The sequence below is a fragment of the Thamnophis elegans genome, chromosome Z (genome assembly GCF_009769535.1).
Source record: "Thamnophis elegans isolate rThaEle1 chromosome Z, rThaEle1.pri, whole genome shotgun sequence".
NCBI lineage: Eukaryota > Metazoa > Chordata > Lepidosauria > Squamata > Colubridae > Thamnophis > Thamnophis elegans.
The window spans coordinates 82,595,487-82,618,595 of record NC_045558.1 but is presented as its reverse complement, the minus strand read 5'-3'; the positions used below and the strand labels follow the sequence as shown (position 1 = coordinate 82,618,595).

The 23,109-nt window shown below is 39.2% G+C and overlaps 1 protein-coding gene across 1 annotated transcript in view; it reads left to right on the top strand.

Annotated features, from left to right (window-relative positions):
- RECK (reversion inducing cysteine rich protein with kazal motifs) overlaps positions 1-23,109 on the top strand; it is a 94,029-nt gene that overhangs the window by 5,052 nt on the left and 65,868 nt on the right. Inside the window, 6 exon segments of the mRNA XM_032235893.1 lie at positions 1,132-1,190; positions 1,526-1,600; positions 4,158-4,194; positions 6,097-6,182; positions 11,441-11,488; positions 22,831-22,864. Of these exon segments, the coding sequence (XP_032091784.1) occupies positions 1,132-1,190; positions 1,526-1,600; positions 4,158-4,194; positions 6,097-6,182; positions 11,441-11,488; positions 22,831-22,864 (339 nt within the window).

Sequence of the window (23,109 nt, the reverse complement as noted above, 5' to 3'; positions counted from 1 at the left end):
AAATAACTGAAATAACAGGACCCTGTTCTTACAGGGTCCTACTGAATGATAGTTAGCAGTGGCGGTGACACATTGATCATCTTCGCCACCACAAGTCACCAATTGATCTGAACACTGATGAGTTCCAGCCTGAAACAAAAGGCCTCATGCTGCCTGCCGGCCAAATCATCTTCCAACACATAACCCTCGCCCATAACCCCTCGCTGGCTGACCCACCTGCAGAACCATGGCCACCGTCCAATGCGGAGTCTCCGAGGCGTTCTGATGGACGTCATTCTCCAGTAGCCGAGGAGGGTATGGTGCCTTCGTCGGCGCCAGCTCAAGAACTGCAATGCTTGGAGAGGAACAGACACCGACCCGCCTACCTCTCTGACTACACCTGCGCGATCTTGGGGGAAGGAAGTGTGTCTGCGCCATGGCAACTGCGAGGTGTCAATCAGGACCAGAGTTGCCCGCCATTGGCTAAGACGCGCAGGCGTATCCGGCGGGAGAAAAGCAAGGTTCTAATTGGTTGCCTGTTTGACAGCTACCATATAAATAGCTGTCAAACTGGGGATGTTCCATTCTGTTGTTCTGAAGTTGTTACTGTTTAAACAAATCCGTTCATTGCAGAATTTGCCTCAGTCATTATTCGCCACTGGAGAGTATTTAATAAGAAGCAACCTAGACCTAAAGAGAAACTTCCCGACAGTGACACTATTGCAACAGATTGTAGTGAGATTGAAAAATACTAGGAAGATTCTACTATGTATAAACAACCAATAGATAAGAGAGTTCATTAGTAGTTTACCTCATAAGAGACAAGTCAGCCTGGCTGCCAAAAGCTTGGGGGGAAATTAAAATGTTGGAAGAATTTCTACCTTAATGAATTCAATAATAAATGGTGGATGGAGGTCTGTTGTAGGATCCAATATTTTATCTTTTACTCCTAATCTTTGTATTAAACATATAATTATAAAAATATAATTTTTACTGCTTTGATCATGTGCTGTTGTAAAAGCTTGGCAATGATTGTCATTTCAGTGTTCAGTTTTAAAGTAGAACTTTAGAAAAACAGCAAGCATAAAAACAAAAAAAGTTCCATTAGCATTACAAAGTTTTATTGAGGTTGAAAAGTATGTTTTCCTACAGGTGCATCATGCTGTTACCTTGCGAAGAATAACTTAATGTGTCATGATGTTTGTGAACTGGTAAGTTGGTTCTCAATTTATGCTGAACTTTACATTTGAACTGGCATTCTAATGTTAGAATGCCAGTTCAAATACTACCATAATATGAGTCCCCTGGATAGGGCCAGCAATATTGCTATGTGTTTATCACTTTTAATGGTGAAATTTTAAACCTGACTCAGCCATCAATCGGTAAAATGAGGATCCAGATTACTGGAGGCAATATGCAAATAGTGCTTCTACATTGTAAATCACCCAAAGAGTGCTGTAAAGCATTGTGAAGTTGTATATAAGCCTAAAATTCTATGCTATGCTATTTTTACCATACAATATTTTCTTAACTATTCTTTTAATAGATTTTGGCATCTAAGAGCGATTCTCATTTGAAACACTTGTTGCAACGTGCTCCTGAATATTGTCCAGAATCAATGGTAGGTATAATTATTCTTGGTTAGTATATAATGAACTTCTATATTATACTGTAGAACATTCAAGGAATTGAAGTAATGTTGACATAGAAGATAAGAAGAGTCATTGTTAGTATCATTGCTGCTTTAATATCAGGTAGAGCTTGTGGTTGCCTCAGCTCTTGGCTCAGATGACTGAACTATTGGGTGCCTTTGGTTACTAGGTTCCAGTGTTGCATAGTCAACAAATGCAGCTGGTGTGAAATAAAACCACTTGTGTTTAAAACCTAGTAAAGGATGAATATACAAAATTGATGTGTATTACTGAAGCCTGATTGGGAATTAATGGGATGTAGCCCTTTCTTGAAATCTGCTAGTTTAGCTCCTGGAGCACGCAGAGCCATTTGTCAGGGCACTCGAGGCGTTCAACCTTTTTAAAAGCCATTTTTCACCCTCCCCAGGATGCAGAGGCTTTATAGGAGCCTGGAAAGGCAAAAAGAGCCTCCCCCCACCCCGGAGGCCCTCCGGAGGCTTCAGGAGGGCAAAAAAACAGCCTTATGGGCAAACCGGAAGTTCAGGAACAGATTTCTGGTTTGCTCGTAGGGTTGTTTTTTGCCCTCCGGAGGCTTCAGGGAAGCATCCTGAAGGACCCTGAAGCCTCCGGAGGGCTTCTGAGCGGGTGGGTTAGGCTGTTTTCGTCCTCCCCAGGCTCCTATAAAGCTTTTGGATCCTGGGGATGGTGAAAAAAGCATGCAGAAACTGGGGAGGGAGTGCCTCTCATGCACGCATGCGCACTGGGGGAGTGTCGCATATTGCATATGGATGTGGCACACTTGCGCATGACCCCCCTGCACTCCCCCTAATGGCACGCAAGCCAAAAAAAGTTTACCATCGCTGGCCTAGGGGAACAGTTTGTTGCACTTTGTGGATGCTTTTGCTTTGTGGTCTCCATAGCTACCCTGCACTTGTCACAGTTATGGCCTTGGTTCATATAGATAAATTTAATTTTCACTTATCATATCTAATGTGATCTGAGGTTAAGGCATATTTTATTATAGATTGACCTTGTATCTAGCAGCAACTACTGCAAATGGGGGAGGGGACACTGATATTATGAAGATCAGACCTTGATTGAGTACAGGGAATGGAATGCAGGATTGGCAACAAACAGTAAGGTCAGCTTCTGGAAGACTGGTTGACCTCTTGTCTCTTCTCATGTGATCTTGTGTCTATCATTACCCTGATTTATTGCCTTCTCTTTCCCCCACCAGAATATTGCAAACCCCCAGCACATGTCTTTCCTTCTCCAGGTTAAAGAATACTATTTATGTAATCCAATAACTCAGTCCTCCAAATAACTAATAGGTTTGAATCTCCTGATAGTTCTGCTCAGTATTAAGTACCTTAAGTACAGCTGAACTATATAAATTAGCTATTCAGATGATAGACGGACAAGACAGGATAGACAGGCAGGCAGACAGACAGATGATAGATAGAACCAGTCCAGTTGCTTCCATCCCATGCATATATTCCTACTCAATGTCTTATAGCAGAGAAAAGAAACACAAGTTAGGACAAAACCTCAGTGTAGCTGTCCACATTCTGATCTCTATTCTGGAGAGGAGTAGGTAGTCTCTCCCCTATTCAACCTTCCATCCAAATTATTGTGACCTGTGGTTCCCAACTTGTGTTCAGCGGCATCCCAGTGAAATCACAGGTGCTCTAGGGATATTTTAAATTTCCAAACGAAATACAAGTGTTAGGTACTTTTTTTCAGCATAGGGGTATAGTGAAAAAATTATAGAAACATTAAGGGTGCTATCAATTGAGATAATTTGGGAAGTATTGATCTACAGCAGAGCAAGAAAGATGATAAGGGATCTGGAGGCTAAACTGTGTGATGAATTGTTGCAGAAACTAGGTATTTCTAGTCTAACGAAAAAAAGAAATTTAGGAGTGATATTATAGCTGTCATATAGCTCAGGTATTCCAGTACTTGGGGGGCTGTCATAGAGGAAAGTGGGGTTGGCTGCTCTCCAAAACACCTGAGGGCAATACGAGTAATGAGTGGAATTTTATTAAAAAGAGATCCAAACTAGAATTAAGAAGAAATTTCTTGACAGAGAGAACAGTTAACCAATGGAATCTAGAAATTTGGGTGCTCCTTCACTGGACATTTTCAAGAAAAGGTTGGGCAATCATTTACCTGGTGTAGTATAAGGTATTCTGCTCGACAGTGGGTTGCACTTCCAAAGTCGCTTCCAATTCTGGCATTCTGTGTTCTATTATTTTATGTATTTACAACTTTCTTAATTAGGTCTCAGGGAGGTTATAATCAATTGATACTCTAAATTTCTGACATGCCGTATATGGAAAAAAATTGTACAGCTTTTCCCAAACCAAGTATAAATTTGTGGGACTAAAATTCACGGTTTCCAAGTTTCTAGCCTGATTCTTTAATCACTACTAATTCATATACTTTTAAATATGCTAATGTTTCCAATGCAAATATTTATCTTGATTAAATATTTCTTTAAATTTCTGCTTTATTACTTAGTAATGATAAAATTGTTCTTTACAGAGAGAGGTTTGGGGCTGTATAAATTCCTCTTTGCCAGGTAAGATTATTTTTATGTATAAACTTAATAGGATATATTTCCTTTCTGTTCCATGAAAAAGGTATAAATAGTTCTTGATTTATGAACATTCATTCAGTGACTGTTTAAAGTTATGACAGTGCTAAAAAAGTGGACATGATCCATACCCAAAGTTACAGCCATTGTAGCACCACCATTGTTAGATGATTGACAGTATTTTGACAACCCACCCACATTTACAACTGCAGGGGACTGCTATCTCTAACTCCCATTCTATGCTCTTTTGGCTGCCTTGTACAACTGGTGACAGTACTAGGGATGGGGCTGATATAGAGGTCTTGGGCGGAAGGTCCCCAAGTCACTACTTAAGTTTCAGTACTGCTGCTGCCACAAAGAAACGCCCTCTCAAGCCTATACCACAACCAGTCATGTCGGCACCATTGTGCAAAACTCCAATTGCTCCCCCTTAGACTCTGCCACATTTCATGGACCTTTGTTTCTTCACACCATTCTCAAAGCTATAGTCTTCATTCTTCCTCCAAGTCACATGTCTCATTTCTTTTCTATTTTATGGATTGTATTCCTTTTGCAACCTGTATTCTTTCTCTAAGAAGAAATTAGTTTAAATGATAATAACTTGCTATTTGGAGAAAGAATGGTAACTTTAAAGAATTAGACATTATGAGAACAAGGCTTCTGCCATTTGCAAATAGGATACCTGTTCCATGCGACCTGGAGAAGACCAGAGGATTTCTGAAAGTTAGAAGTGAGTGTCCATATTAGAGAAGGAATGGGATGCGCTGCTCAGAAAATGAATGGAAACAATCTGCTTTCTTCTTTCTTTCATATTTCCGTGCTGATTTCTTCCTTCATTAGGTGCATGCTTAAAACATGCTAGGTCTTATTTTGGGGAGAACAAGGTATCTCCATTAGTTTCTTACAACCATATACTAGTTGGCATAGATATCTAAATGAGAAGCCATAGGGAATGAATTTTTGCTCAATTGGCAACAGATTGCCAATTTTCTTTCCAAGTATAGGAATTAATGTTTTTCTCTATTTCATTTTGAAGTTTGTATAGATCTTTTGAATTTTTTCTTTCACTTCTAAAATGTCAGCAACTCATAATTTTATTTCAGTTTCAAATTTGATGATCATCTTCTCAGTGCCTTCTTTTGGCTCATTAAAAATATGTGGAGAGCTCAGAACAGAGCTGCTGTGTCTGGGTGTTTGAGTACTCTCCAATCTGACCTAGAGCTATTTATGATATTTTGTGGGTTGGTCATACAGCCAGTTATTAGCTTAAATATTAAACTTACAGATCTGTATTTTCCAGATTCCTCCTCCTTCCCTTTTTTAAAGGTTAGGGGTGGTGGTGGTATTCTTCCAGTCTCACGATACGTAATCAATTTTGTCTTAAAATATATTAGTAAATAAACTATATACTGTTATATTCTTCCTTTGGCATGAAAGCTGTCTAGGTAACTGTGGATCAGTCATTCTTTCTCAGCTCAACAGAGTTGTTGTTGGGAAAATAGGAGTAGGAAGGAGTATGACCACTGTCTTGAGTTATTTATGAAAATAATGGCAGGATTAAAAAATGCCTAAAAACATTTAAATCTAAAAATCAAACTGAATAATTGGAAATTACAGTATTCTAATCCAGCCATGTAAAACAGGATTAGCTCTACAATACTGTATAAAATGTGTGTTGCTGCATGTTGTATATGTCATGATAAGGTTAGGGTGACAAAATTATATACCTCCTGAATTTAACGTGGTTTGTTTTGGCAGCAATATATTAGATTTGTAGTGCAATGTTTTGCAAAGTGTTGCCTTGGAGTTGTTTGATAAATATAGGATATACTTTCAAAATATACAGTATATGAATGATTTCATAATGTATTTTTTTCTTCTTCAAAGGTGTTTTGAAAAAATCTGATGGCTGGGTTGGCTTAGGGTGCTGTGAATTAGCCATTGCTGTAGAATGTCGACAAGCATGTAAACAGGTAAGTGTTTGTTGGATTCTCTCTTTTTGGGGATGTATATGTAATGCTAATATAAGGGAAAGAAATAGTAAAATTTAACAGTACAGACCTGTTTTCTGAAGTCTTTCCTCTATATTTTCTGCTACACATTGTTTTGAGCAAGGAGCATTGGAATATGTAAATGTCTTTCACAATAAGGCTCTTTTCAGTGGACATGTTCTTACAAAAGCAGTAATCTATCAAAAGGGGTTAAGAGGAAGGTGTGTCCCACCTTCTTACTGTATAATACAGTGATGGCAAACCTTTTTTGGCCACCGTGTCAAAAGCGAGGGGACATGTGCCGGCGTGCCACGTCCATAATGCTACGCATGTGATACCCCCCCAGCGCACGCAAATGCATACGATCAACGACCCTCTCCGCTTTGCTATGGTTTTTTCACCTTCCCCAGGCTCCAGAGGTTTTCTAGGGGCCTGGGGAGGGCTAAAACAGCCTTCCCTGCCCCCTCTCCCCCCGGACGCCCTCCAGAGGCCTCAGGAGCTTCCATGGAGCCTCCGAAAGGTGAAAAATGGACCTACGGAGAACCCAGAAGTTTGGAAATGGTGACTCCCAGTTTGCTTCCCTGAAGGCTTTGGAGGGCGAAAATAGGCCCTATGGACAAACCAGAAGTCACCATTCCCAAACTTCCGGGTTCCCTGTAAGGCCGATTTTCGATCTCCGGAGCCCTCAGGGGCCTTCAGGAGGGTTCCCTGAAGGCGCCAGAGGGCAAAAACCAGCTCTACGAGCAAACCAGAAGTGACTTCTGGTTTGTCCGTAGGGCTGATTTTCGCCCTCCGGAGCCTTCAAGAGGCTTCCCTGAAGGCTCTGGAGAGTAAAAAACAGCCCTATGAGCAAACCAGAAGTGACTTCCAGTTTGTCTGTAGGGCCATTTTTCGCCCTCCGGAGCCTTCAGGGAAGCCTTCAAAGGCTCTGGAGGGCGAAAAACAGTCCTACGAGCAAACTGGAAGTCTGTTCTTGAATTTCCGGTTTTCCCGTAGGGCAGGTTTTTTGTGCTTTGGAGGCTTCAGGGAATCCTCCAAAGGGCGAAAAACAGCCTCAGAAGAAGGCTGAAATCAGCTGGCCAGTGCTCTCATGCATGTCTTGCTCGGACAAATGGCTCCGCATGCCACCTGTGGCACGCATGCCATAGGTTCGCCATCACGGATATAACATATTGTTTATTAATCAGAACTAGAGAATTCCCTATAGCTTAAAATTGGTTGGACCAGTCATAGGGATTGGAGTGGAGAACCTCCAATGTCCCTTTCAATTCCCAATTCTATTCTCTTTTGTTATTCTTTCTGATTGGGTGTATCCATCCTATCAAGCCCAAGGAAGGTCTGGAATGGTATGGTTCTCCTCAAGGCAGGGGATTGGTGTAGAAGACCTCCTAAGTGCCTTCCAACTCTGTTATTCTATGTTCCATGTTCTAAATAATCTGAACTCTGAATGAGTGATTTCTATGGAAATTTGAAGTGAAACCTACAAAAATATTGTTTCAGATTCTTCTGCAGATAAAAAAATAACAATTGTTCTGAAGTTCAACAACTCTTTAGCTTTTTCATTTTCAGTTATTTTATTTTGTGGTGCCATTAATTCTTGCTTGCAAGTGAATGATATTTCTTGCAGGTATTCCAGAGCACCATTATTGCCATTTTATTTGTAATCAGTCTGTTCAATCTTCTTGCAGATTATAAATAATGATATAAAACAATTGCCAAAATGATTCACTAGGACGCCTGTAAAAATTATAATGTGCTTTTTAATGAAAAATTGGAGAAAGTTGGAAAAATAGCTGAAAATTCATAGATTAAAATATTGTGGGATTTCTGAATGCAGAGTGATGTTGGTTTAAAACACACCAGATATAACTGAGATTGGAAAGAAAAGGGTGTTGATGATTAAAGTGTCAATATCAGAGAGTAATAGAATAAAAGACAAAGAATTTGAGAAAAATCAGAAAGTATCAAGATCTGAAAATTAAAATTAAAAGATTATACCATAAACTTGCCATGCTTTTCCTAGTGGCTATCAGCATACTATGTGCCCTATTCAAAAACTTGAACAGCAAACTTGAAGTAGAAAATCTGTACATTGACAAAACTTCCATCTGTGAATTGCAAAAAGCCACACTGCTTGAATCCACCTATATACTACGTGGATACATTATAACATCTTAGGTTCTTGGGAAGAATTTGATGTGTATGAAGGCCAACAATAGCTAAAGTATTGGCAGCTATGACTCCGTATTGTGGTGGTGGTGGTGGTGGTGATGATGATATCATGTATGATTCTTGGTGATTCTATGGGCCAAGTCTCTACATATCTACGGTCTTGCACTGCTTCTTTGAGTTTTTCTATGCTCTGGGGAATATCAGCTTTGATAGCGTTCATCTGTCATGTTCTTTGGCAGCCTGGTTTCCTTTTATCACTAACTCTTCCCAACATAATTGCTTTCTCCAGTGAACTCCCCCACATGATGACCCAAATAAATGTTATACAATTTTGTGATTTTTCATTCCTGAGATATGTCTGGTGTTATGCATTCCAATACTTGCTTATTGATCACCTTTCCTATCCAAGGAATATGCAGAAGTCTTCTCCAGCACCTCAGCTCAAACGAATCATTTTTTTTTCTGTCTTGCCTTTTTAAAGTCTAACTTTCAAAACCATAGGTAGCTATGGGGAATACAATAAAGCGGACTAACCCAGCAGCCCCCAGTCTTTTGGGCACCAGGGAACGGGTCTGTGGAGGGAAGTTTTTCTGCAGACCAAACTGCATCCCATGGAGAGGACTTCGCTTGTTGGCACAGCCTGGTTTCTGGCATGCCACGGCCCAGTTCCAGTCAAGGAAAGGGCAGGAATGGGATCCTACTGTCTTGAGCATACGCTTCATAAATTTTATTGTCTTTCCTTTGCTGTCCTCTGGAAAGCTACATTCAGTCTTCTTGCTTCTTCCTATTTTCTTGCTGCCTTGGTTGCTTTTCTTTGCTTAGCTATTTTGATGGTTTCGTCTGAGAGCAACTTGCACTTTTTCTCTGCTTCTTACATAGTATGTATTCTTTTGCAATTTTAATAATGGTTGATTGAATTTCCTGCTACAGTTCATCAGGTGTCTTCTTAGCAGTAAATTCAACTCTATTTTTTTTCCTCAGCTGTATATGTAGTAGTGATTTTGTTGACATCAGACTTCATTGATGCCTCTTTGATTTAATTTGACTTTAATCTTTGCCAGCAACAATGAATGATTTGAGTCACAGTTGGCACTTGGATATATCAATGACTGAACTGGCCATCTATAACTGCATAGAACATAGTAAATCTGATTATGGTGAAGTTCATTCGGTGAGGCCCCACTGTATGAGCAGTGGTTGTGCTGTTCGAACCATGTACTCATGGCCCTAAATCGATTTTCTTGGCAAAATTGTACCAAATGATCACCTATATCATTCTTCTCACCAAGTTCAAAATGACCAATGATGCCTGTGTCTGCTTGTTTGCCAACTTTTGCATTGAAGTCACCCAAAATGTAAATAATGTCTTTTTTGGGGGTACTTGTTTCAGAATTTCTTGGACTATGGCATAAAAGCTCTTTATTTCAAGCTCTGTTGCAGTAGTTGTTGGGACATAGACTTGAATAACTGGAGTTAAGGGGTTTGGCATGAATTTTGATGGTCGTAATTTGATCATCAACAGTTGAGAAGCTTTCTACTGCTCTAGCAAATTTCTTGCTTACAATAAACATCACTCTATTTGTTTTCCTGGTATTGTGTCCTGAATATTACACAGTGAAATCCTCAGACTGGAAAAAGTCACTATCTGACCAGTGTAGCTTACTGATACGAGATCAATTTCCAACCTGATCATCTCTCATTTAACAATATCTAATTTAGCCTGATTCATTACTTTGACATTCCAGGTGGCCATCTGATCTCTGTACAACACACTTACTTATATCAACTAAGATTCTTTTTGTCCTATCATTGGGAACCCTATCTGATATGTTTGAGAACTTTTCCGTAGAAATTTATTGGCAATTTTTGTGTGTGAAGTAGATTGCCCGGTCTTTCTCCAGCCCTGTAACTCACTTTTGACAGCTGCCTAGGGACAGCAACTGCCATAGTTCATGTTAACCCAAGTGATGACTAATTTGGTATGGAATTCCTTTTCTGTTGTCTTATCATGATAAATGGGTTGTGGATACTCTTAATCTGGCTCCTTAGTTGAGACCTGTCTGGCTTGTGTGACCCTGGTGGCATACCTCCAGCATAATTCTCAACCTTAGCAGAACACATAAGTTTCTCTCCCACAACAAGGGGGTATTTACGTGGAGGGGGATATTGTGAACAGACAATAGTAATTTTATATAAAATTATTGATTTTTTAAATTGTGACATTGGGGAACCTATTAAATACTGATTCATATTTGCAATAGTGAAAATATGTAGTTTGGGTGTATAATGATGGTGAGAGTTCATTCTCTAAGCTTGTGGGTTGGTTTCCAAATGTTTCATTTCCAGGCTAGGTAGCATCTTCGGCGGAGTTTAACTTGTACTGAAACTGTTGGAAACCACCCCACAAGCTCAGAGAATGAAGCCTTACTCTCACTTCCTCATATTTTCCCCAACAACCCTTGAAGTGGGTTGGACTTAGAGTGAATGACTGGCCCAAAGTCAGTCAACTAGCTTTCAAACTTAAGGGAGGCCAGACTCCTGATTTCTAGGTCAACACCTTAAACCATTGCACTGAAGTAGTTTTCAGACTCTTACTCTGTCTTGTACTTTAATTTATAACTGAAAACCTAAGACCAAAGGTGAGGAACCTGCAGCTCTCTGTATTTTTTTGGACTACATTGAACATCATTCCTCTATGGCTAGAATGATAAAATATATGTTTCAGCAGCATATAGTGCCAGGTGGGGGGAACTTAGACATTGTATATGTGTTCATTTTATGTTAATTAGGCACCTTCTCAATCTCTCCCTTTATTTTTGGGAGCATCTGAGTTCCAAAATTAATTAGTATCTCCCAGCTATTCATTAGCATCTCCTAGCTATTGTCACCTGAACTGGAAGGATTGATTAAATTCCAAAATTTAGAATCATGTAAATAAGTTAGATTTACTGTTATTGTAGAAATATGACTGGTGACATTTTAAAGTGATCACAATTCTTATCTATATACTTTCTAAATTTTGTTTTTGAATAGTCTGAAAAACATATTGATAATAAAATTTATTTTAGGCATCTTCAAAAAATGATATTTTGAAAATTTGCAGGAAAGAGTATGAGGTAAGCATTTTTTAGATTCTTTTATTCATAAGTAACCTTATTTGATATAGACTGGTTATAAAGTCTGTCTACAGTTTGTAGAAGAAAATCATGTCATGTTTAACATTGTTAGGTTGGCTTTGGGAAATCCGATTTGCAAATGAGTGCCAGCAAAGTGAACCTATATTTTTTCTTGCTCCTTCCTCTTTTCTCTGTAATGTTTCATTTTCTTTTTAACGTCATAATTACATACTGTATATACTCAAGTATAAGCCTAGTTTTTCAGCCCACTTTTTGGGCTGAAAAAAGCCGCCTCGGCTTATACTCGAGTCAGTGAAAAATTTGCCCGAAATGGAGGAGAAAAAGGGGCGGGGCCATGCCGCTGGGTGACACTCGTGAATGGCCCGGTGCCCCTGTGAGTTTCCTCTCCCTCTGTGTCAGTTTGCCGCGCAGCGCACACCGCACCATCCCCCCTCCTCACGTTCTAATGTAATGCAGGGCTGTCTTACGATTCCCCTTCCTCCCCCTCCTGCCGCTCTGCAACGATGTCCCACCTCCTCCTTGTTATGGCAAGCAGCCACATAGCGATGTCCCACCTCCTCTGGTACAGTGATCCAATGATAGGAATCACTGTGCTGTGTGTCATAGGAGGCGGGACATCACTCCCGCGGCTGCATGGGACATCATCATCACAGCGGGACATCAGCATCATGAGGTGAGTGAAGTATTTCATTGAATACACCGCTAGTTTACTGTTTTTCTTTGAAATAAATATTCAAAAACATTATTGGTATCTATTTTTATTTTTGAAATTTACCGGTAGCTGCTGCATTTCCCAACCTAGGCTTATACTCGAGTCAATAACTTTTCCAGTTTTTTGTGGTAAAATTAGGTGCCTCGGCTTATATTCGGGTCGGCCTATACTCGAGTATATACGGTATAAGCTATACAACAACAACAACTTGATTAATGAATCATAAATTGTTGTAATCTGGAAAATTGTAGCCATAAATATTTGTGTGTGATCTGATGTGTATAAGCCAGTGGTTCTCAATCTATGGTCTGAGGACTCCTGGCAGATTACTATATCATCATAGGTGGTCTGCGAAGGCTTGAAGAAATATTATGACTTAAATCTTAAATTAAGTCTTGTGGGGTCTGTGGCCATGGTCTATGGCCATAAAAAGTATTTAAAGAGAGTCTAGTAAAGAAAAGATTGAGAACCACTGATAATAAGCTGCTCTTTTATATTTAATGTTTTTAATAAGAAGGCATATTGTGATTTTAAAATTTTGCTCAAATCATGAACCGGCTGCTTATTGGCTCTTCTTGTTACCAGCCATGATAATCTTGCTCCCTCTACTACTTTGCCAGCTTAAAAATGATTTTTCTGTGTGCACCTTTCCAGGTCTTTTTTTCCCTACCACTCAAGGGGCGACTATATTCCAATCAAGGTTTTGTTAGTCTTTTGGAATAAAAATACAATAAGCCAGAGTTGGTGAACCTTTTCGGCACCGACTGCCAAAATGGGAGCACACAGGGGGGAGCACAGGAAATCGAAAGAGCAGTTCCCTGTTGTGCATGCATGGGAGCAGCAGAAACTGGAAGAGCAGTTCTACAGCAATCTTTATCTGGTATTCTGGTTTCTGTTGCGCATGCGCAAAGACGAGCTGGCCGATGCACGCTGGAACCCGATAAAGCAATGGTGACGGCTGGCATGCCCAGAGAGATGGCTCTGTGTGCCACTTCCGGCACGTATGCCATAGGTTCACCATCACGGATATAAACTTTTATTATAGTGTGTTTGTGGACTAGATTCTGTGTCACTGGATTCGTGGCCTGTTTTCTTAAAATAAAGAGATAAATGGCCATGGAATGAGAAATAAAAAATTAAATTGAAGAGCAGCATGCGTAATAATTACCTTGTCAGGATGTCTTCTTACTAGGTCTAAATTAGCAGAAATTGATTTATGCAGCAACCTGACAGAAGGCACCCTTAATAGAGTTCTTCTAATCATGGAATTCCATTTGTGTTCATTTGCAGCTGGCACTAGGTCTTGTAACTATTTACTGTCACCTGGTTATTTTTTCACCAGGCCTTTACCGGCAGTTCTTGATTGACCATAATGGATACTGGAATTTTGGTCATAAGTAATTGCACTCATTAAGCAAGGTGTCCATGTGACCATCTCACTTAACAATTGCAATTCAAGCATTTCCTGTTGTGGTTGTTAAGTACACAACAGTGCCTGGGGTGAGAGAGGCCAGGCACCCATGGGTATGTGAAAACCTGTATAAGCTAGAAGTATCTGCCATCTAGGCCCACTGGACCCTCTGTTCATCCCATCTTGTCTTGGTCCACTTATCTTTCTGTTGCCTAACTCTTACATTGAGCTCCATTCTTGCAATGGTTTGGAAGGCTCCTTCATGAGATTTCTAGATCATCATTTCTAGAGAGCCAAGGTGGTACAGAGGTTAAATGCAGCACTGCAGGCTAGTTCAGCTGACTGCAGTTCGGCTGTTCAAATCTCACCGGCTCAGGGTTGACTCAGCCTTCCATCCTTCTGAGGTGGGTAAAATAAGGACCCAGATTGTTGTTGGGGGCAATATGCTGACTCTGTAAACCGCTTAGAGAGGGCTGAAAGCCCTATGAAGCGGTATATATAAGTCTAAGTCTAACTGCTATCATCGTGAAAATAAGGCATTCACTAGTGTCTTTCCTCTGAGAAGAAAATGCTAGTAAAACTGGCATTTTGTAAGACTCTGGGCCTCAACATTTCAGAACGCTGAAATGTTAGCATTTTGAAAGGCTCTGAACCTGTTTTTTCTTATGGAATCCATTTCTTTTGCTATCATACTTCTCTCAGGATGAAAATTCAAAGCTGTCAATCTGAAAGGTCTTTAGCATTTCATCAGATTTTAGACCTGTTTCTCCAGTGTGCAGGAGGATTTCCCTTCACTACCTGGAAGAAGGGAAATCCTTGATATGCTGTGAGAATGGACCTCATAATCACAGGGCATTTGACAATTGGTTGCAAATATGAACAGATTGCCAAGTGCCTGAAATATGATCATGTGACCAAGAGTAGTATGTTTTAGGATTGCTCTTTGGGCCAAAAACAATTTGTTCTGTGTTTGTTGTAATGTTTGTCAAGTGATCTGTCATAGTTTCAGAACTAGCTGTACTTATTTATTTATTAAATTCCTATGCTGGTGATTTCACAATTGAGTGTCTCTGGGTGGCTTACAACATGATAAAAAATAAATAAATACTAAAACATTAAAAAAACACTGAAACATTTAAATTAACAGAAAATTGGGTAAACTAAGACCCATTATATGAATGAGATAGGGTTGTTCTTAATCCACTACCGTGTTTCCCTGAAAATAAGACCGGGTCATTCTTATTTTCTTTTGACCGCCAAAATTACTACTTGGCCTTATTTTCGGCCTTATCATTTTTGAGGTGCAAGGGGTGGCGAGCGTGGTCATCTCATGGCTGCTGTGTTGCAATATTTTCAGGGAAGGTTTGTCTTAGGGAAGGGCTTATTTTAGCGCATGTGCTCAAAAGCCCTATTGGGCTTGTTATCTGGGGAGGTCTTATTTTTAGGGAAACAGGGTAGCAGTGTGGAATTCCCTCATTGAGGCCCTGAGCCATTTGGTTTTGAAGCCCTTCCAGAAGGCCAAGGGGTGTGGTAGATTTCATCTCCAATGATGTTCCACAGGAGTCATGACAAAAAAGGCTCATATACCCAATGTATTGCTTTCCTGTTCTGGTTTTAAGACATTAGAATCAATACCAATTTAAAATGATGAATGTTTTGATTTTAATATTATTGTATTTGTCTGATTTGATATTAACTGATAGCTATAAGAAAGCAAATGTTAACATTTATTATTAGCTTCTTATTTATAAAACATTATTGAAAATGGCACAGAAATTTTTGTACTTGTGAATTGGTGAATATATGTGTGTATTATTCTGTCTCTGCCATATATGGACTAGATCTATACACTCCTGGCTTTTATAAAGAGTTGATTGTATGTGATTAGTGGATCTTTGAAATTATCAGTTCCTCACTTTAGGAGGGGGTGGCTTTGAAAGACATTCTAATGTTTCGTTCAGAAGCCCTCCTTAGATTCAGCTGTAATCTTCCCTTTTGTTAAAAAAAACACTTAAAAAAACACTTTAGGCAAAATATATTATATGGACCTTTTTTCAAACAAGAGTTCATGACAAATACTTTAGCTGAAGATGAGATGAAAGCAAAAAAAAAATTTCCAGGAGTGGTATGAGCTAGACTGAAAGTTGGTAAAAAAGAAAAGAAAGTTATTGATGGAAATTTCTGAACTTTTCTTGGAAGTCATAATTCCTAGATTATTGTAATAAAGGCCAGTATTTTTTTAGAGATTTAGCTAATTGGTAACTTTTTAAATGTTCTTTTCTCTCACTAGCAATTACTTTCTAATTAAAATTCTTCTTTAATAATATGCATAAAAGTTTGATTTGAATTTTTTCCATGGCATCATTTTTTTTAAGTCTGATCAGAATCAAAACTGAAAGTGGTGAAGTAAGAAAAATTATGTTTGAAAAGAATCTCTTGACTTCTATTCTGGGTATAGTGAAAAAAGCATTCAGGGATAGAAAAAGTATTGTAGCAATTATTCTGCATTTTTTCTCAGGTGGGTTAATGGTTAATGGCTACTTAACTACCGTGTTTCCACGAAAATATGACGTGTCCTGATAATAAGGTCATGCTGCATTTTTCTGGTGAGCAAAAATATAAGTCCTCCCCTGCAAATAAGCCCCCTGGACAACCCCCCACCTCTGGCCAGGCAGAGCAATGCTCACCAACCTAGCGGTATCCCGAAGGTGCCAAGCCGCGGGAACTGGGGGGGAGGCAAAGGTGATTGCATTGCTTGGCGCCTTTGGGATACCGCTAGGTTGGTGAGCAGCGCTGCACCCAGCTGAAGAGGGGGGTTTCCGGGTAACTGCTCTCTTCCGAACGGGCTCCCAAAGAGCCGGGCACAGCCTCAGGGGCGAATAGCTGTGTTGCGCTGTCACAGCAGCGCAACACAGCAGCCATGAAGCAACCACGCTCATGAGCAGCCACGCGGCTAACCCCCCCCCTTTCCAGCCGGGCACAGTGCCATTCACTGACCTAGGGGTATCGCCAAGCCACGAGAGCGCCTGTTCACCATCGCCTCGGTCCCGCGGCTTGCCGCCTTCGAAATGCCAGTGAAAGGCGCTCTGCACAGTGGAGAGGGGGGTTACGTGGGGGTTACGCGAGTGGCTGTTTCGCTCCCACTTGTGCGCCTCCCAGCCACACGATGCCCTGGCCCAGCTCTCTCTGCAGAGTGGCCAGCAGTGGCCACTCTGGGTGTACGCTCTATGGTTGTGGGCCAGCTGCCAGTACAACCATAGAGCATACGCCCAGAGCGGAAGACTCGGTTTTGAAGCCGCCGAAAAAGCCATGCGGTGGCGGCAGCGGAGGTGCTCTTCCTCTGCAGAGAGAGCTGGGCCAGGGCATCGTGAGGCTGGGAGGCATGGGAGCGGAACAGCTGCTCGCGCAACCCCCCTCTCCAACCGTGCAGTGCACCTTTCATTGCCATTTCGAAGGAGCCATGCTGCAGGAACTGGGCGGTGGCGAAAAGGCGCTCACACAGCTTGGCGATACCTCTAGGTTAATGAATGGCACTGTGCCCGGCTAGAAAGGAGGTTTGCCGGGTGGCTGCTCATGAGTGTGGTCGCTTCATGGCTGCTGTGTTGCGCTGCTGCGACAGCGCAACACAGCCATTCGCTCCTGAGGCTGTGCCTGGCTTTTTGAGAGCCCGCTCGGAAGAAAGCAGCCACCCGGTAATCCCAAAACAATAAACCCTTCCCTCATAATAAGGCCCAAGCCATATTTTGTGGGTAAAAAGAAAATAAGATCCTGTCTTATTTTCAGGGAAACACGGTACATACCAGACATTAACCCAGTTTTGTATTTCAATAGAATCTAGGATTGGACTAGATTGGCAAAAGATTTTCCTTTTTTAACACAGCCTTATTGTTTTGCAAAGCTTTGGATTAAACCAAAAGAATACAATATGTTCCTAGAATTCTGACTTAGAAAATTGGCTTTTAATTTGAAGAAATACAATCAAAACATTTTGATGAATTGTAATTTAAACATTTGCAATGAAATAGACTTTTGCTATTACAGGTAGTCCACAATTTATAATTGATTGCTTAATGACCATTGGAAGTTAAAATGCAGATATTCCCTACTTACAATCATTCTCTTGGAATTATAAAGCAGGCGTGTCAAACTCACGTTGTCACCGTGGAATCACATGATATTTTTTCCTTTGCTAAACCTGGTGTGGCCAATGCGTGACACATTCAGCACGTGGGCCAGGAGTTTGACAGCCCTGTTATAAAGGCACTGAAAAAAGTGGTTTATGACTGCTTTTCACACTTAGAATTGCTGCAGCATCCCCATGGTCACATGATCAAAATTCAGATACTTGGCAACTAGCATGTATTAATGACAGTTGCAGTGTCCTGGAGTTATGTGATCACTTTTTGCAACCTTCTGACAAGTAAAGTCAATGGGGAGCCAGATTCAGTTAGTCATATTACTAACATAACAACCATAGTGATTCACTTAACAACTGTGGCAAGAAAGATAATAAAGTAGGTTAAAATTCATTTAACAATAGTCTTGCTTAGCAACTGAAAATGTTGGATTCAATTGTGGTCATGCATTGAGGTCTACTTATAGTATACTTGGGTTTTCATAAGGCATTTGGCAAATTAGACCACAACCTTCTTTTGGATAAGATAGATACAATGTGGGATAGATAATACCACCACCAGGTGGATGCACAATTGGCTGTCTAACTGCACTCTATCCTCAATGGAACTTTATTTACATGGTGAGGAGCATGCAGTGGGGTACCTTAAAGTTCTGCTTTGACCCAGTATTTATAAATGATAAAGGGGACAGAAGGGGAACTCAACCTGGAACTGGAAATTTCCAATAAGTTGGAAATGAGTAATTTCCTGATGGTGAGAACAATTAATCAGTGGAATAAATTGCCTCCTGGAGCTGTGGGTGCTTCATCACTGGAGTTTTTCAAAAAATATACTGAATAACCATTGATTAAGCTGGTATAAGTCTTCTGCCTTGAGCACAACATTGGACAGGAAGACCTCTTAGGTCCCTTCCAGTCCTATGTTCTCTGGCCTAGTATGGAGGTCCACATGGAGAGAAAGGGAAGGCCTGCAATAGGCAATGAATCAAAAATCAGATTTTTAATGAAGGCCTAAGTGGTAAAACAAAAACCAAATCTTCCTTTCTTTGGCCCAGTGTAAAGATGTCTAATGCAGAGGAGAGCTGCCTGCAGGCTTTCACTCCATCTTCTTAACCAATCACACTTTCACTTAATGACTGCAACTTTGTAAACCTCCCACAATGACTGGTTTAGTTTAGCAGCTATAGAAATTAAATAAAGGAATAGCCTGGAAAAGTTATTGAAAGAAGCAATCATTTGGGAATATTGCTTGCAACGGCAAAGACTCAAAAATTCTAAGTCCAACTGTAGTTGTACATTGAGGACTGCCTGTATTTTGGTCAAAAAGTGCCTTCTTTGATCAAGTATTAGAGAAATTGGTGTCTCTCAGTTGTGTGGAAAGTGGAATGTTTTCATATTTATGTCATACAAGTAGTCCTCAACATATGATTACAGTTAGGATCAGAATTTCAATTGGTAAAGCATGATGTCACCTAATCGTATCACTTAGCAACTACCATTCTTATTGACATTATTAAACCAATTTCCCAGTTTTAGCCAAAGATTCACCCTAATACATGCTATCCTGGGTTTGATCCCTCCCACCCCTAAACTTTAGTAAATTAAAGAGCTTCCAATATTCATTTCTCTCTCTCTCTCTCTCTCTCTCCCCATCCATCTCTGCCTTTTGACAGGCATCCTGCCTTGCCAGCAGCTTCAGAACCACAAGGTTCTGGAGTTGCTTGCACACCCTGGGAATCCACAGGTCCCCTAAACCATTTTCAGTAAACCTCACCACCCCATATTCCTAGACCCATGCTATCATGCAGTTTGCTGCTCCAGTTACTTCCTTCACTGCCTTCTTTCTCTCACTGCTTCTAAGGCATGTTTGGAATAGTTGCTGGATCTTACGAGGATGGTTCCACATGGCAAAAAAGAAAGCTCAAGGCAACTTACAGGAGCTGTAATACACCTAAAATCTCCTTTGCATCGTCCTATGGCCATATTGGGGCTGATTTTGTATTGTGAAAAGGACAAAAGGAAAAATAAAGCAGTTCCTCTTTAGCTGGAACATGTTAAAACATTTCTTTTTGCTGTGTTCCTGGGCCAAATGGGGCCTGTGAAAAATGGAGCAGGAAGCCAAAAGCCTGCCCTCTTTTTTCGTAATGCAGTGTCAGTTTCATCCCTGCCCAGGAATTCTTTGAAAAAATGCCCCTTGTAATGTTTTATATCACTACAATCATCTGACTATGAGCTCTAGGTTTTGTTTATTGGATTCACTCTTGTCTTTCTGTTACATATTCCAGGCATAATCAGATATCATATCTAAACAGATAAAGGAATTCATGAATAATAAAAAAGGACAAATAGGGAGGGGGAGGGGGAGGACACACTAACAGTTTAAAATTTGTATTTACATTCATTGAAGGGAAAGGGACTATAAGTGATTAAACAGGCATACATATAGCTCTCAAATTATGACTGTTCTTTCAGTGGCCATATGGAGCAAGGAATTTACAATTCCTGCCCAACGTTCTGTCCGTTCCAGCTTCCTGATGATCACGTTATCAAAATTTGGGGTTTTGGTGGTACACCTATCTTATGACTGTGGGAACATTACAACACCCTCTTCCCACTTCCAGAAGGCCTTGTTTTTTTCCCCTCTTTTTGCATTTTCAGAAGACCTCAATTTGCTAGGGTCACAGGGGCGACAAAACCTGCTGCATATCAGAAGGCCTCAGCCAGCTAGGCCCAGCAGCAAGCAGAACTGGTGCTGGGCCTTCCCTCCCTCCCCTTAGCTCCCCCACACAGTTTTTTAATGAGGCCCAAAAGTGGAGAGCTGGAATTGTAGTCTTTTAGCTTGGCAAGTCTTGCTTAACTATCACAACAACTTACAATCAAAATTCCAGGTTCAATTTGCAGTCATATGTTGAGAATTTACAATAATGGACTATACACGTTGAGAGGAAGATCCTAGTGCCATTTTTCTGAAACTTTGAGAGGCTGAAAGAAATATCCTAGATATGGTGTACACAGATGCATTGCAGCCTCCTCCTATTCATAAACCAGAATTGTTCACTACACTAATCTCTGCTTCATAAGTCAACATCAAGATTCTTCTGACTCTCGGCACTATCTTACTCAGATTCAGTTACTCATTGAATTCACATGTTCTACATTAAATAGAACCAATTAAAAAAGAAAAGTGATAAGAAATATAATGATGATTATGGAATTTCATGGGGTTACATCCTCTTAAAATTTAGAGAATTCTATAAAGATTCTTGATCAGCAAGTTTATTGCTAAATTGTTACTATATACTCTTGATATACAGTTATTATATGTATAATAACTCCAGTGACAAATATATAATTTTGGAAGCTGCACTAAAAAAAGTTGGAAGAAGTTCCTATTTTAGGACTCCCAAGATATTCCATTCTATATGTCATCTTAACTTTCTTCTATAAGAAAGTTAAGATGACATATAGAATGGAATATAAACCACAATTTGACCTAGTGGTTAAAGTACTAGACTAGAAAGTAGAAGACTGAGTTCTAGTCTTTTTCTCAGCCCAACTCATCTCATAGGTTTGTTGTTCAGGAGAAAATAGGATGAAGGAGATGCATTAGATATGTTCAATAACTTGAATTATTTATTAAAATAATAAAAGAAAGATGCAAGAAATTAATGTTTTTTGACTACCCAGGGTACTGTTTTTGACCCTAAAATATATTTTTGCCTCAAGTTTTTTTGTCCTCATGCAAAAGTGGACTAAAGTGTACATGATGCATTCTAGCTTAGTTCAGTAAATTGAACTAAGAATGTTGATAATAGCTCAATTTCTGCTGAAAATACATATTTGAAAACATAGGGCTTTTCTGTTACTGAGGAAGTCATAATTTTGAATACTTCTGAACCACAGCCTTCAACTTAGAGCTTTATCTTTTCTAATTCTGTATTATACTACTCCTCTATTATGCTGTGTTTCCTTCTCTTTTCTGGATTTCTGCATTACTGTAGGAGATTCACCATTTTTTGTTGGAGAACAGAAAGGAAAGGTAAGAAAGTTTTCAAAAATAGGAGTGAAGTGATGATCGTTTCTCATGATAATTTCTTTTCGTAATTCTTATTCTCTGTGTTTGCTTTTATTTTTCTTAAATGTCATTTCATTATTTTTCTCTTTATCTTAATTAGAGTTATTTCAAAAATATTTACAAATGTAAAAAGCAATAAACATAATTATCTGGTATTTTTTCCATTTTTGTCACAATATGCCTATTCTTACATGTTTATATACTTCTGTGTACCATAGCAATTTTTACACTTTAGATCTGTTTATAAGTTCATGATAAAATCATTTGAGGGCAAACTGTCAGTACAGTTTTCTAGATTTGGGAATAAATCGTAAAAGTATATAACAGTATGTTCATGTTGCTAGATAATCTTCAAAAGAAAATATTTTACAATAAAATACTATAGAGTGGAGTAAAATTTAGTCTGACATGAAAGAACTGAGTTTTTAAAATGTATTTTCTTTTAACTAGTGAGTGAGTTATTGTGATTATGATTGAGTTAATTAATAATTTCTTCTTCTAATAGAAAAATTAGTGATTTAAAAGGCACTATGCTTTTAAATATAGTTATGTTATGAATATGAGGATAGGTGTATATTTTTGGTAGTATCCATGGAGTGCTATAGAAATAAATGAGAAAGCAGCCCTTAGGTCCTTCATAGAAAAAGACTCTTATAATCAAATTAAGACATCTGCCACAACTTTAGAATATATTATAAATAAAGCACTTAATCTAATTAATTCCAGGAAATAGTTGGATAAAACAAGAAAAGAGAAATTAATAAACTTCAAAACAATACTTCAACTAATAATTAGAACTAAAGAAAAAGATATTATTATTTTTAATTAAACCAGTGAATTTGTAAAATGGTTATTTTTAATCCATTGCATTTACAATACACATACAATTTATTTGGATTCTGCTGCTTATCAGGTACATATTCATGCATATGTACCATTAGTTTTTTCACGATTAGCTGTTAATTATACTTTTTGTTTTTATTTTTAGAACACTCTTTTTAGTTGTATTAACAAAAATGAAAGTAAGTATCTTTTTTTAAAAAAACAATATTTTGACTTTTTATTCTCTCATTGATTTTATTTTATCTTAAAAATAATTTTTCAAGAGAATATATCTACTTCACATGTGTAAAACTGACTCAAGCAGGACAGATTGCATTTCTTCTAAATTTTAGTAGTCTTTTTTATGTATTTCAGTATGTTTCAGAATATGGAACCTTTTAGGCAAATATTTCTATATAGCAGTAATGTTAGTTTCTGAGATTCT